We start from the raw sequence: 12806 nt of genomic DNA, 5'->3' as shown, positions 1-12806 counted from the left end.
CACTGGAGAGGATGCAAAGGAGATTTACCAGGATGTTGCCTGGACTGGAGAGTTTCATTTACGAAGAGAGATTGGACAGACTGGGGCTGTTTTCCTTAGAGGAGAGGAGTTGGAGAAGGAACATGACTGAGATGTATAAAATTATAAAGGACATAGATTCATCAAATATAGAAGGCAACTTTTCCTCTTGGTGGAGGGTGCAATAATCAGGGACACAGGTTTAAGGCAAGGGATAGGAGATTTAGAGGAAATTTGAGGAAAATGTTTTTCACCCAGAGGGTTGCGGGAAATTAGAATTCAGTGCCTGTAAGGACAGTAGAAGCAGAAACCCCAATGCATTTAAGAAGTATTTAGATGTGAATTTGTGATGCTAAGGCATACAAGGCTATGGGCCAAATTATGGAAAATGGAATAATGGTTGTTTTTGACTGGTGTAGAATGATGGGCAGAAGGATCTTTTTCTGTGCTGTAGATCTCTACGACTCGACTACGAATTTATACAGTGTCGTTTATATCCTAAGAATGATCTGAATGTTTCAGAACTAATGATTGTATTTGAAGCATAACATTGTTAATACGTCAGCAAATGCTAAATTGCACAGACAGCAGTTCCACAAACAACAAAGATCGACTATGATAAAGGATAAATGCTGGTCATGAGAATGCTGGCTACTTCTTTAAAAATCCAAGAACCTAGGAAAGAGGAATATGAGTTCTGGATGTAAGGTTGCTCACTGAGCTGGAAGGTTTGTTTTCAAACGTTTCATCACCATACTAGGTCACATAATCAGTGAGCCTCTGGTGAAGCACTGGTGGTATGTTCCACTTTCTATTTATGTGTTTTGGCTTTGTTAGGTGGGTGATGTCATTTCCAGTTCTTTTTCTCAGAGGGTGGTAGATGAGGTCCAAGTCGATATATTTATTGATAGAGTTCCGGTTGGAATACCATGCGTCTAGAAATTTATGTGTATGTCTCTGTTTGGCTTGTTCTAGGATAGATGTGTTGTCTCAGTCGAAGTGGTGTCCTTTTTTGTCTGTATGAAAGGATACCATTGATAGTGGGTTAAGTCTTTTTGTGGCTAGTTGATGTTTATGTATCCTGGTAGTGCTCGTTTTCTGCTTGTTTGATGTAGTGTTGGTACAGTCCTTGCAATGTATTTTGTAAATGGCATTCATTTGGAAAGTGTATTTTAAGTCCATTAGCTGCTGTTTAAGTGTGTTGGTAGATTTGTGGGCTACCATGACGCTAAGAGGGCTGAGTAGTCTGGAGGTCATGTCAGAGATGTCTTTGATGTTGGATAAAGTGGCTAGGGTTTCTGAGTGCATTGTGTCTGCTTGTTTGGGTTTGTTGCTGAGGAATTGGCTGACTGTGTTTATTGGATACCCATGCTTCTTGAACGTGCTGTGTAGGTATTTCTCTTTTGTTCTTCGTAGTTCCCCTGTGCTGCAGTGTATGGTAGCTTGGTGAAATAATGCCCTAATGCAGCTTCATTAGTGGGTGTTGGGATGATTGGTTAAGTATTCGGTCCATGTGTGTTGTTTTTCTGTAGATGCAGGTTTGATGTTCTCCACTGCGTTTTCTACATGTAGGAATGGAAGTTTATTATTGTTCTCTTCCTCTTTTGTGAATTTTATGCCAGTGAACATATTATTGATGGTGTTGTAGGTTTCCTTTAATTTGTTTCATTTGGTGATGGCAAAGGTGTCATCCACGCAGCGGACCCAAAGTTTGGGTTAGATGGTTGGGAGAGCTGTAACAGTCACGATATCGAACAAAAAGGCAGAAAACTAGCCACCAGGATACATGAACATCAACTGACCACAAAAAGAAATGAACCACTCTCACAAGTATCCTTACATACAGATGAAGAAGGACACTACTTTGACTGGGACAACACAGCTAACCTAGGTCAAGCCAAACAGAGACACACATGAGAATTCCTTGAAATATGACATTCCAACTGGAACTCTTTCAATAAACCTATCTATTTGGACCCCATCTACCATCCTCTGAGAAAAAGAACAGGAAATGACATCACCCACCTAACAAAGCTGAAACACATAAATAGAAAGCGGGACATACCTTCACTGGAGGCTCACTGATGCTGTTACCCAGTATGGTGACGAAATGTCTGAAAATGAACCTTCCAGCTCAGCGAGCAAACTTACATCCAGAACCTCAACCTGAGCTACAAATCTTTCCAAATGTCACTCGAAATATGAGTACACCATTCAGCCCTTTGCAATTCAATAACCGAGCCACTTCAGTTTCACCTTTCTGCATTAAACCTATGTCCTTTGATTCTCTTAGAATCCTAATTCATCTAATAGTATAAAAGCTAACAATACTAATGTCCTGATGGCAGACATCCTAGAACTGTAAAACAGATAAAACATGACTACAATACTAACATTCGAAGGTGTCATTTTGCATTTAACTTTCAAAACATTTTTGACTCCACAGCAGACTGCCCCAGTGATCACAAATTCTCTGAGGAGGAAGAACTTTTTTTTTCAGGTTTTCAAAACACACATTAGATCACACAAAGAGGAAAGGGGGAGGAAATACAATTTTCCTATTGCTGTCTCAATGGGAAATCTGACTTTGATTTTGCACACTGGCCTTCCCAACACATCAAATGTTGTGTGAAAATGTTGCTGGTTTGGGGAGCTTTTCCGGTGAAAGCTAAGTTGTTTCATGACTCAATTTGCACCTCACTGAGTGATGAAAATCTTCTTAAACACTTTATGCAACATAAAATATTTGTCATGAAGTAACATACAGTTGCTGCCCCCCCACTCCATTTATTATAATCATTTTCCCTTTTGTTGCCTTTGCCCCGAAGATATCGACTCATTTAGACTTAATACACTCATAAATACACAATGATTTGGATCAGAATTGTTAAAGATGGTATCCTATGTTTTTCAAATAGTGATCAATTAAGGATTTGAAATGAAAACAATGAAGTATGGCTTTACAATTAGCATTTTTTAAATCTCATGATACATAAAATAGGTTTCATAGAGCAATCAAGATCAAATTAAATGAAAAAATTAAGGCAAACAAGGCACCAGTAACACCTTACCTCTTGCAAAAATGCCATCCCGTATTCCCAATCCCTCTGCCTCCGCCGTATCTGCTCCCAGGAGGACCAGTTCCACCACAGAACACACCAGATGGGCCTCCTTCTTTAGAGACCGCAATTTCCCTTCCCACGTGGTTAAAGATGCCCTCCAATGCATCTCGTCCACATCCCACACCTCCGCCCTCAGACCCCACACCTCCAACTGTAACAAGGACAGAACGCCCCTGGTGCTCACCTTCCACCCTACCAACCTTCGCATAAACCAAATCATCCGCCGACATTTCCGCCACCTCCAAAAAGACCCCACCACCAGGGATATATTTCCCTCCCCACCCCTTTCCGCCTTCCGCAAAGACCGTTCCCTCCATGACTACCTGGTCAGGTCCACGACCCCCTACAACCCACCCTCCCATCCTGGCACCTTCCCCTGCCACCGCAGGAACTGCAAAACTTGAGCCCACATGTCCTCCCTCACCTCTATCCAAGGCCCTATGGAGCCTTCCACATCCATCAAAGTTTTACCTGCACATCCACTAATATCATTTATTATATCCGTTGCTCCCAATGCGGTCTCCTCTACATTGGAGAGACTGGACGCCTCCTAGCAGAGCACTTTAGGGAACACCTCCGGGACACCCGTACCAATCAACCACATTGCCCTGTGGCCCAACATTTCAACTCCCCCTCCCACTCTGCCGAGGGTATGGAGGTCCTGGGCCTCCTTCACCGCCGCTCCCTCACCACCAGACCCCTGGAGGAAGAACGCCTCATCTTCCGCCTTGGAACATTTCAACTCCAGGGGATCAATGTGGACTTCAACAGTTTCCTCATTTCCCCTTCCCCCACCTCACCCTAGTTCCAAACTTCCAGCTCAGCACTGTCCCCGTGACTTGTCCTACCTGCCTATCTTCTTTTCTACCTATTCACTCCACCCTCCCCCCACCCCCGACCAATCACCTTCATCCCCTCCCCCACTCACCTATTGTACTCTATGCCACTTTCTCCCCCCCCTCCTCTAGCTTATCTCTCCATACTTCAGGCTCTCTGCCTTTATTCCTGATGAAGGGCTTTTACCTGAAATGTCGATTTTACTGCTCCTCAGATGCTGCCTGAACTGCTGTGCTCTTCCAGCACCACTAATCCAGAACCAGTAACAATGGGCTAACTTTTCCATATGTTGGTTGTGTCAGCTTCAAGATGTTTCATGGAGGCATTCTCTTCATGAGCCCTGACAATTTTTCTCAAATTTTCTTCTGCTTGCCACATGCAGTATGTGGCTCACTTCCATGACCCCATTCTTGTATAATCTTGCATTCAACAGCAGAAGAACATAACAACAGGAGGAGGCCATTCAGCCCCTTGAGCCTGGTCCACCCTTCAATAAGATCATGGCTGGTCTTTGGCCTAATTCCATTTACCTACCTTTAGTCCATATCCTTTAATAATTTTGCTAAACAAAATTTATCCATCTCGGATTTAAAGTTGACAACTGATCCAGAATTCCAAAAATTTATAATGCTTCGTGCATAGAAATGCTTACTAACCTTTTCCTGAATGCAGGAAAATCGACGTTTCAGGCAAAAGTGATTTTCCTGCTCCTCGGATGTTGCCTGACTTGCTGTGCTTTTCCAACACCACACTCTCGACTCTAGTCTCCAGCACCTGCAGTTCTCACTTTCATCTTTTAGATTAGATTAGATTAGATTGCCTACAGTGTGGAAACAGGCCCTTCAGCCCAACAGGTCCACACCAACCCTCCGAAGAGTAACCCACCCAGACCCACTACCCTCTGATAATTCACCTATCGCTATGGGCAATTTAGCATGGCCAATTCACCTGACCTGCACATCTTTGGACTGTGGGAGGAAACTGGAGCACCCGGAGGAAACCCACACAGACATGGGGAGAACGTGCAAACTCCACACAGACAGTCACCCGAGGCTGGAATCGAATCTGGGACCCTGGTGCTGTGAGGCAGCAGTGCTAACCACTGATTTTTTGAATGGTCTGGCCCAAATTCTCAGACTATGCCCTCTAGCTCTAGAGGAAATACTCATTGGTGCTGGAATCTGACAGCAGCCGCATCATAGGTGCAGTCTTTCAACCCCAGCTGCACACCATGTCAAACATTGGCAGCTAGTTCTGAAGTTGTCAAGCTGCCTAGCTTTTGACTGCTCTAAAATGCAAGACAAGACAGGGTGTTGTCTGTATCCAAGTAAGTGCAAAGTGAGTGAGCACTAAGAACACAAGTTAAGAATTCTGAAATGCACCCTGTTCATGAGATGGATACATAAACCTGTGCATAAAGTGGCCTCACAGTGGAATTGCAATGAAAGTTGTGGGTGAGCTCCAAACTACAGTAATGAAGTGCTGAGCTGTATCATGAGTTGGTCCAAGATATGCCATGATGATGTGGTGATAGTGGTACTTTGCTGATGCCAACATCTGTAAATGGAGGCAGTGACTGCCTTGCAGTGAACACTAAGATGTTGGGGAAGCTGACCATGATAGATGCATGGTGAAGATGGTGATGAGCTGCAGCAGCAAGATGCCAGTTCTGACTTTAAAGTTGTGAATTAGCGCCACCTAGTTTCACTCCACTGCCTGGGAAAATAGCAACTGGCATATAAATAAGGTAAGAATAGGTAATAATGAAATGTTAATACATGCAAATTGATTCCTCAGCCCTTTCCAGCAAGGTTCTCATTAGCCATTGAACATTAATGAAAAATAAGACAGTTTTATCCAAGTTGGGGATCTTATTTTTTTCATTCTCACTGTATCTGCCCAGCTTTTTTCTTGGTTCTTGCATCTCAATTCAACAGAAAAATGGTGGTGGTGGTTTATGGTGGGAGTGGTGGGGGGTGAGCAGGTCCTGTTTATTTGCGTGCATGTTTTTTTTCTGTCCATATAGCTCATTGGTGGGTTGGCATTGTTGGCTCATTTCTCAGTTGAAGGTTGAACAAATTTCATCCCTTTAGATTCAAGGGCTTAAGATCCCTAGGACAGACCTCAGCACACATTATGGTTTAGTCCCTGACAGAGCTAGTTTGATTCACAACTTGGAAGTATCCCACATCTTCACTAGATATTTCAGAAAGATTCAGCTCAATATTAGCTGGTTCATTCACAAGAGATTGAAGGTTTCTAGAAGCATGTCGATTGGGACAGCTTTTAACAGTGCCTTCCAAAGATGTATCAAAAAATCGAGAAGCTATTCAAACTGCTTCCTCTCTTCTGCCACAAAGGCTGCTGCTATTATTTAGCAGGACTGCTACACAGATGGTTACGGCACATTTTAATTGGCCACAGCCATTTAAAGGTTTCACCAGAACTGTTCTTTCAGCCCTGTCAGCAGCATTAAACCTAAGAAGGGGATACTGGGGAGGGTAACATATTGGTAACATTACTGGATTAATGTTCCACAGACACCAGGACAATTGAGGGAATTTAAATGCAGGGAATAAACCTGGAAGACAATGTTACTCTCATTAATTATGATCAAAGAACTATTACACTACCACTTAAGAAAAAAAAAATCAATTTCACTTGTGGCCTTTATCTACTGTTCTACTCTGGTCTGGCCTTCATGTAATTGCAGATCTACAGCTAGGTAGTTGATAGATCACTGTGCTCTGAAATGGCCTAGTGAGCCACTGAGTTGTATTCAACTGCTACACCATATGGACCGCACTGATTTAAGAAGGTGATTCCCCCGACCTTTAGGCAGACAACTGAAGATGTGTAATAACTCTAGCCTTCTCTGCAGTGCTCATTTTACAAGAACAATTTTTAAAAATTGTAATCCAAACCTGTTGTCAGCATCAAATGATGCTTCGAGGGTGAAATTGTCAGAAGTCACTGGTGGACTCATATGGACAGGTGATGTTTCCACTTACTGCTGACGGGGCAACTACCCCACGATGTCAAGAGCATTTTTATACATATTGGTTTAAAGCAGATATAGTGGAAGAAAATTATATCATTGAGTAATTGTTTGTTTGCACTTGATGTATTGAGGCACTGAGGTAAATCTTATTTTGTTTTTTCAATAGGTCTCAGTAATGCTGAAATTGCCCTTATGGTGATCCTTAATATTGTAGCAATTGCCACATATGCTATCTTCTTTGAGCTTTGGAACTATTTACACAATAATATTATAAGTGACTCAATCAGAGAGAAGACGTTGTTGGTCCTTGGCATATTCCCTGTAAGTAGCAAGTTCTAGTGCATTACCATACTGGTGTATTGCACAGGTACAGGTATTTGTAGTAATATTCGTATGTTATGATTTGGCTGGTCTTAATAAAGTTTCAGTACACTGCAAGTAGGCACCATTCACAGAGAATAATCTCTCTACAATATTTGGTTCTTTAGTTTTAAAATTAAGATTCAAACAATTCACTACGTAAAATAATGTATGAATTGCCTCCTTCCCCCACAATTTTTTTCAAATGTCTTGCTGTCATTTCTGACATTTAAGACTAGGTTCTAACTTTTATTTTTGGATAGAGAAGTTCACTGTTAAAATGGAGAACTCAATCTTCCACATAGTTTGCAAAAATCTTTGATTTCACAGTACTGGTTTTGATTGTAGATAGAGTTTGAATTTCTGGAGCAGGATAGCAGGTGGATTTCCTGGTAAACAGGGTGCAAGGGATAAGTGGTTGGGTACAGTTTCAACAGTTTTAACACATTGCCCCAAGTGACAGCTCTTTATGTGTGAACACTGAATGTTTCTTTAGTTTGCTAATTCTTTTGAGATGAATATAAAAACATAAAATGGATACAATCTGAAAAACCTAATTTACTTCTCAACAGTGAACAGTTTAAATTTACCTTTCTGAGACAGAGAGGATCATTGTCATTGAAATAGTTATTATTTCAATGTCAAAAATCTTGCTTATATCCAGCCCTAATTTTCTGTCTTCAGTTTATTGGACAATCAATGCACAAATCCAACAAGTTCTTGAAAACAACATGTAAAATGTTATTTGTGTAAGCTGAAGGGTGGCAAATTTGAGATACAAATCTCATAAATATCTTTCAATCCTTAAACTTGCTAGCCAATTTGTGTATTAATAATGACATATAGAGTCATAGAGATGTACAGCATGGAAACAGACCCTTCAGTCCAACCCATCCATGTCGACCAGATATCCCAACCCAACCTAGTCCCACCTGCCAGCACCCAGCCCATATCCCTCCAAACCCTTCCTACTTAAAAACCCATCCAAATGCCTCTTAAATGTAGCAATTGTACCAGCCTCCACCACTTCCTCTGGTAGCTCACTCCATACCCCTACCATGCTCTGTGTGAAAAATTTGCCCCATAGGTCTCTTTTATATCTTTCCCCTCTCACCCTAAACCTATGCCCTCGAGTTCTGGACTTCCCTGACCCCAGGGAAAATACTTTGCCTATTTACCCTATCCATGCCCCTCATAATTTTGTAAACCTCTATAAGGTCATCCCTCAGCCTCAGATGCTCCAGGGAAAACAGCCCCAGTCTGTTCAGCCTCTCCCTATAGCTTAAATCGTCCAACCCTGGCAACATCCTTGTAAATCTTTTCTGAACCCTTTCAAGTTTCACAACATCTTTCCGATAAGGAGACCAGAATTACATGCAACATTCCAAAGGTGGCCAAACCAATGTCCTAACCAACAGCCACAACATGACCTCCCAACACCTGTACTCAATACTCTGACCAATAAAGGAAAGTATACCAAACGCCTTCTTCACTATCCTATCTACCTGTGACTCCACTTTCAAGGAGCTAAGAACCTGCACTCCATGGTCTCTTTGTTCAGCAACACTCCCTAGGACCTTACCATTAAGTGTAGAAATCCTGCTAAGATTTGCTTTCCCACAATGCAGTACCTCACATTTATCTGAATTAAACTCCATCTGCCACTTCTCAGCCTATTAGCCCATCTGGTCAAGATCCTGTTGTAATCTGAGACAGCCTTCTTTGCTGTTCACTACACCTCCAATTTTGATGTCATCTGCAAACTTACCAACTATATCTCTTATGCTCGCATCCAAATCATTTATGTAAATGAGAAAAAGCAGTGGACCCAGCACCGATCCTCGTGGCACTCCGCTGGTCACAGGCCTCCAGTCTGAAAAACTACCCTCCACCACCACCTTTGGGCCAGTTCTATAACCAAATGGCTAGTTCTCCCTGTATTCTGTGAGGTCTAACCTTGCTGATCAGTCTCCCATGGGAAACCTTGTCGAACACCTCATCCTTTGAAGTCTCTCAATGTAAAAATGACTAATAGAATGAAAAATGGCACTGGGTTCAGATTGATATGTTCATTACATCTGGATGCTCGTTAAGCCTATCAATCTTAAAACATTTGGTATGTATAAAACAGTTTAGGAGCTGTAAATCATGTGCAAAAGATCATGTCCTTTTTCTCTTAGGTAACTACTATTGTCTACCAATTGGGGATGTTTGTTCCACGAGCTGGAACTTTGGTTGATTTTGTGGCAGCAGTGTAAGTAACATTGAAGAAATCTTTTGGTATAAGAATGGTGAATTCATTTTAGTACCTGATATGATTTTCTCCATTTTATAGTTATGCGTGCATAGCTTTGTTTGTTTTTTTCCATCTTGCAATAAATTACCTTGGTGGAGTAACTGAAGCCATTGATAAGCTGCAGTATGTGGACGCTGCATTGAACGTGGGACCTTGTTGCTGTTGCTGCATGTGTCTTCCAAAAGTCAGGATAAGCAGGTAAATATGTTTACTTATGATTGGTTAACTTTTCATGTATTAATTGCCTAAAATAAATGCTAATACTTATTTTCTGGGAGGTTTAAAAATGTATTTCAGTGGGTAAATTTTACCTTGAATTTGAAAATTGATTTTAATTTTAGTTTTCCCTCCAATAATTTTCTTTTGAGAGGACCAGCAATTTAGCTGAATACTCTACAGTAAAGTTCTACATTGGAAGTATAACTTCATAAAATCTACTTTTTTATGAGCTGGATAGACCAATTTGTTGTTGATGCTCATGGTGACACCAGCCACCAGAAAATAATAACACCTATTCTACCTGTTCCATCATATAACTATTACTAAGAACAATGAATGATATTGAGAGGACCAGCAATTTAGCTGAATACTCTACAGTAAAGTTCTACATTGGAAGTATAACTTCATAAAATCTACTTTTTTATGAGCTGGATAGACCAATTTGTTGTTGATGCTCATGGTGACACCAGCCACCAGAAAATAATAACACCTATTCTACCTGTTCCATCATATAACTATTACTAAGAACAATGAATGATAAAAATCATTTAAATTATATAAAAATTACTAAAATTATTCTTTTTGACATTTTCTGTTGCCGTAAATGTAGAGCCATTACCAAACAGTTTTATTTGCTTTTTTCTTTTTTTCTGTTTTCCTTAATGTCTCCTTGTATCATTTTTCTGTTGGAGAAATTGACTTAAGTTTGGACTTAGCTACAGTCTAGTTTAGATTGAAGTTAGATAGTTAGTTACATTTTCAATGAAAACATGAGTTATATTTCTTTATGCATTACATAATTTACTTTAAAGAGGTTAACACCTTCATTAAAAGCAAGATTAGTGTGAAACTATGTTTACATCATAAGAAAGGTGAAATTTAATTTGACTGCAGCAAGTGGCACAGTGGCACAGTGGTTAGCACTGCTGTCTCACAGCACCAGAGATCTGGGTTCAATTCCCACCTCCGGTTTCCTCCCACAGTCCAAAGATGTGTAGGTCAGGTGAATGGGCCATGCTAAATTGCCCGTAGTGTTAGGTGAGGGGTGGGTGGGTTGTGCTTCGGCGGGACGGTGTGGACTTGTTGGGCCAAGGGGCCTGTTTCCACACTGTAAGTAATCTAATCTAAAAAGTTCCCGCAATAACAAATTTATTTTTGTTACTGCTCTGGGTCTGAGGGACAAATATTGGCCAAGATGAAAAAGCTTTTCAAATTAATGTCATGTGATCATTCATATCGACTTGGAAGTCCTCAGTTTAATGCCACAGTTGAAAGCTCAAGGACTAGCTCTTTTCAACCTGACAGGGTGTGACCAGACGGGTTTACATTTCCTGCCATAAGCCCATGCAGCATGTTTCTGAAAATGTCAGGTAGGACGGAAAGGCTACCTGCCTGAAAGCGATAGCCAATAAACGTAAATAAGGCCCATTGTCATACCTGCTGGAATTTAACAAGCAAGTGCCTTGAAACATCATCAATGTGAGGAGACCACAACCTGGTGGCAGACTGGGGGACAGCATCCAATGACCTCTGAATTACTCCATTCCTGATGAAGGGCTTTTGCCCGAAACATCGATTTTCCTGCTCCTTGGATGCTGCCTGATCTGCTGTGCTTTTCCAATACTGCTTGTGGCCTCTAGTCTTAAACTTTAGAAATGGTTCAGGGGATTTCCCCAAGATACAGGCACCCCTCTCTCCCTTTCTCTCACTTTGCTTTTTTTGTCTCTCACATCTCAAGCTCAATCTGTAGGTCTACCGATGTGTAATTTCTGGAGGACCTCTGGAGGCTGCCTGCTATCCTTAATTTATTTTTAATCAATCTGTTTGGTCTTGTTATGACACACCTCTATGGTCGTCACATCCTTAGTTGGGCCTTGAACGGAGACCTTCTGGTCCAGAGGCAGGGAGACCACCACCCTATCATATTTTGGCAATGGTAGCCATCCATAATTGGATGAGAAATGGCTTTCTGGATGCCAATTTGCCTGGCACTGAAGGATCGTTTCAGGAGTCTAACTCTGGTAGGGTTTCTAGACCTGATATTCTCCCTCCACCAAATTTATGTAAGATTGTATCCTGGGAGTGACGGTCAACCAAGAGAGAAGTTTGAGGTTCTAAGTGATTTAAAAACAGTTCATTAAGTAGTTTATTAAGAATCAAAGTTTTAAAAATAATGCATCAGGTAATTAGGCAGGAGAAGCATATAACCCATGACAAGCAAGGATGGTTTACTGTCCCAGATGAAGCCAATTTCAGCCACTGGGGGTGGCAGACATTTCTAATCAGTTTTTAGCTTTCGCCTCTTCTGTTCGATGCCTTTCAAGCTGAGGTCCTGGGAAGCATCCTTTCCCAATCTTCTTTTGTTTGATGAGGACTGACTAGCATGTATCACTTCAAAATAACCTGTCCTTAATGATTTATTCCTTTTTGAGAGGCTGCTTTTAACCTTTTCTAGGTTGGTTTTTGAATGGGTTTTGAGGTCTAGCCTTATCAGAGATGTGTGTACAAAAGACATATTCCTTGCAGCCGGAGAGGCCTGTTCTACACTTTATAACTAGCAAAGCTTTCTTCATAATATCAGTACATTACTAAATATTTTATGAAGTTATTATAAAGCATTTTTTTTACATTCCTGACCTGAGAGAAAAATTCAGCTCACATTACTCATAATGAAACATATCCTCAGTGGTGCACTGCATACTAGCCCAAGTTATATGCTCAGGTCTCTGGAAACAAACTTAACCCAGGAACCACTGACGTCTGATTTTCAATATTCATGTTATTTACTTAATTCTGTTCTGAGGAAGGGTCACCAGACCTGAAACATTAACTCTGATTTCTCTTCACAGATGCTGCCAGACCTTCTGAGCTTTTCCAGCAATTTTGTCTCTGATTTACAGCATCTGCAGTTCTTTCAACTTTTATTTACTTAATTGTTCAATAGTTCATTATC

The 12806-nt window shown here is 41.1% G+C and overlaps 1 protein-coding gene across 1 annotated transcript in view; it reads left to right on the top strand.

The window, feature by feature from the left end:
- Nucleotides 1–12806, top strand: part of LOC140475933 (organic solute transporter subunit alpha-like) — a 28919-nt gene that overhangs the window by 3777 nt on the left and 12336 nt on the right. Inside the window, exons 2-4 of the mRNA XM_072567855.1 lie at nt 7145–7299; nt 9519–9592; nt 9674–9832. Of these exons, the coding sequence (XP_072423956.1) occupies nt 7145–7299; nt 9519–9592; nt 9674–9832 (388 nt within the window). The remainder of the gene's footprint in view (nt 1–7144; nt 7300–9518; nt 9593–9673; nt 9833–12806) is intronic.

This window comes from Chiloscyllium punctatum, chromosome 4 (assembly GCF_047496795.1).
Source record: "Chiloscyllium punctatum isolate Juve2018m chromosome 4, sChiPun1.3, whole genome shotgun sequence".
NCBI classification, from domain to species: Eukaryota; Metazoa; Chordata; class Chondrichthyes; order Orectolobiformes; family Hemiscylliidae; genus Chiloscyllium; species Chiloscyllium punctatum.
This window is presented reverse-complemented; position numbering and strand designations above follow the sequence as displayed.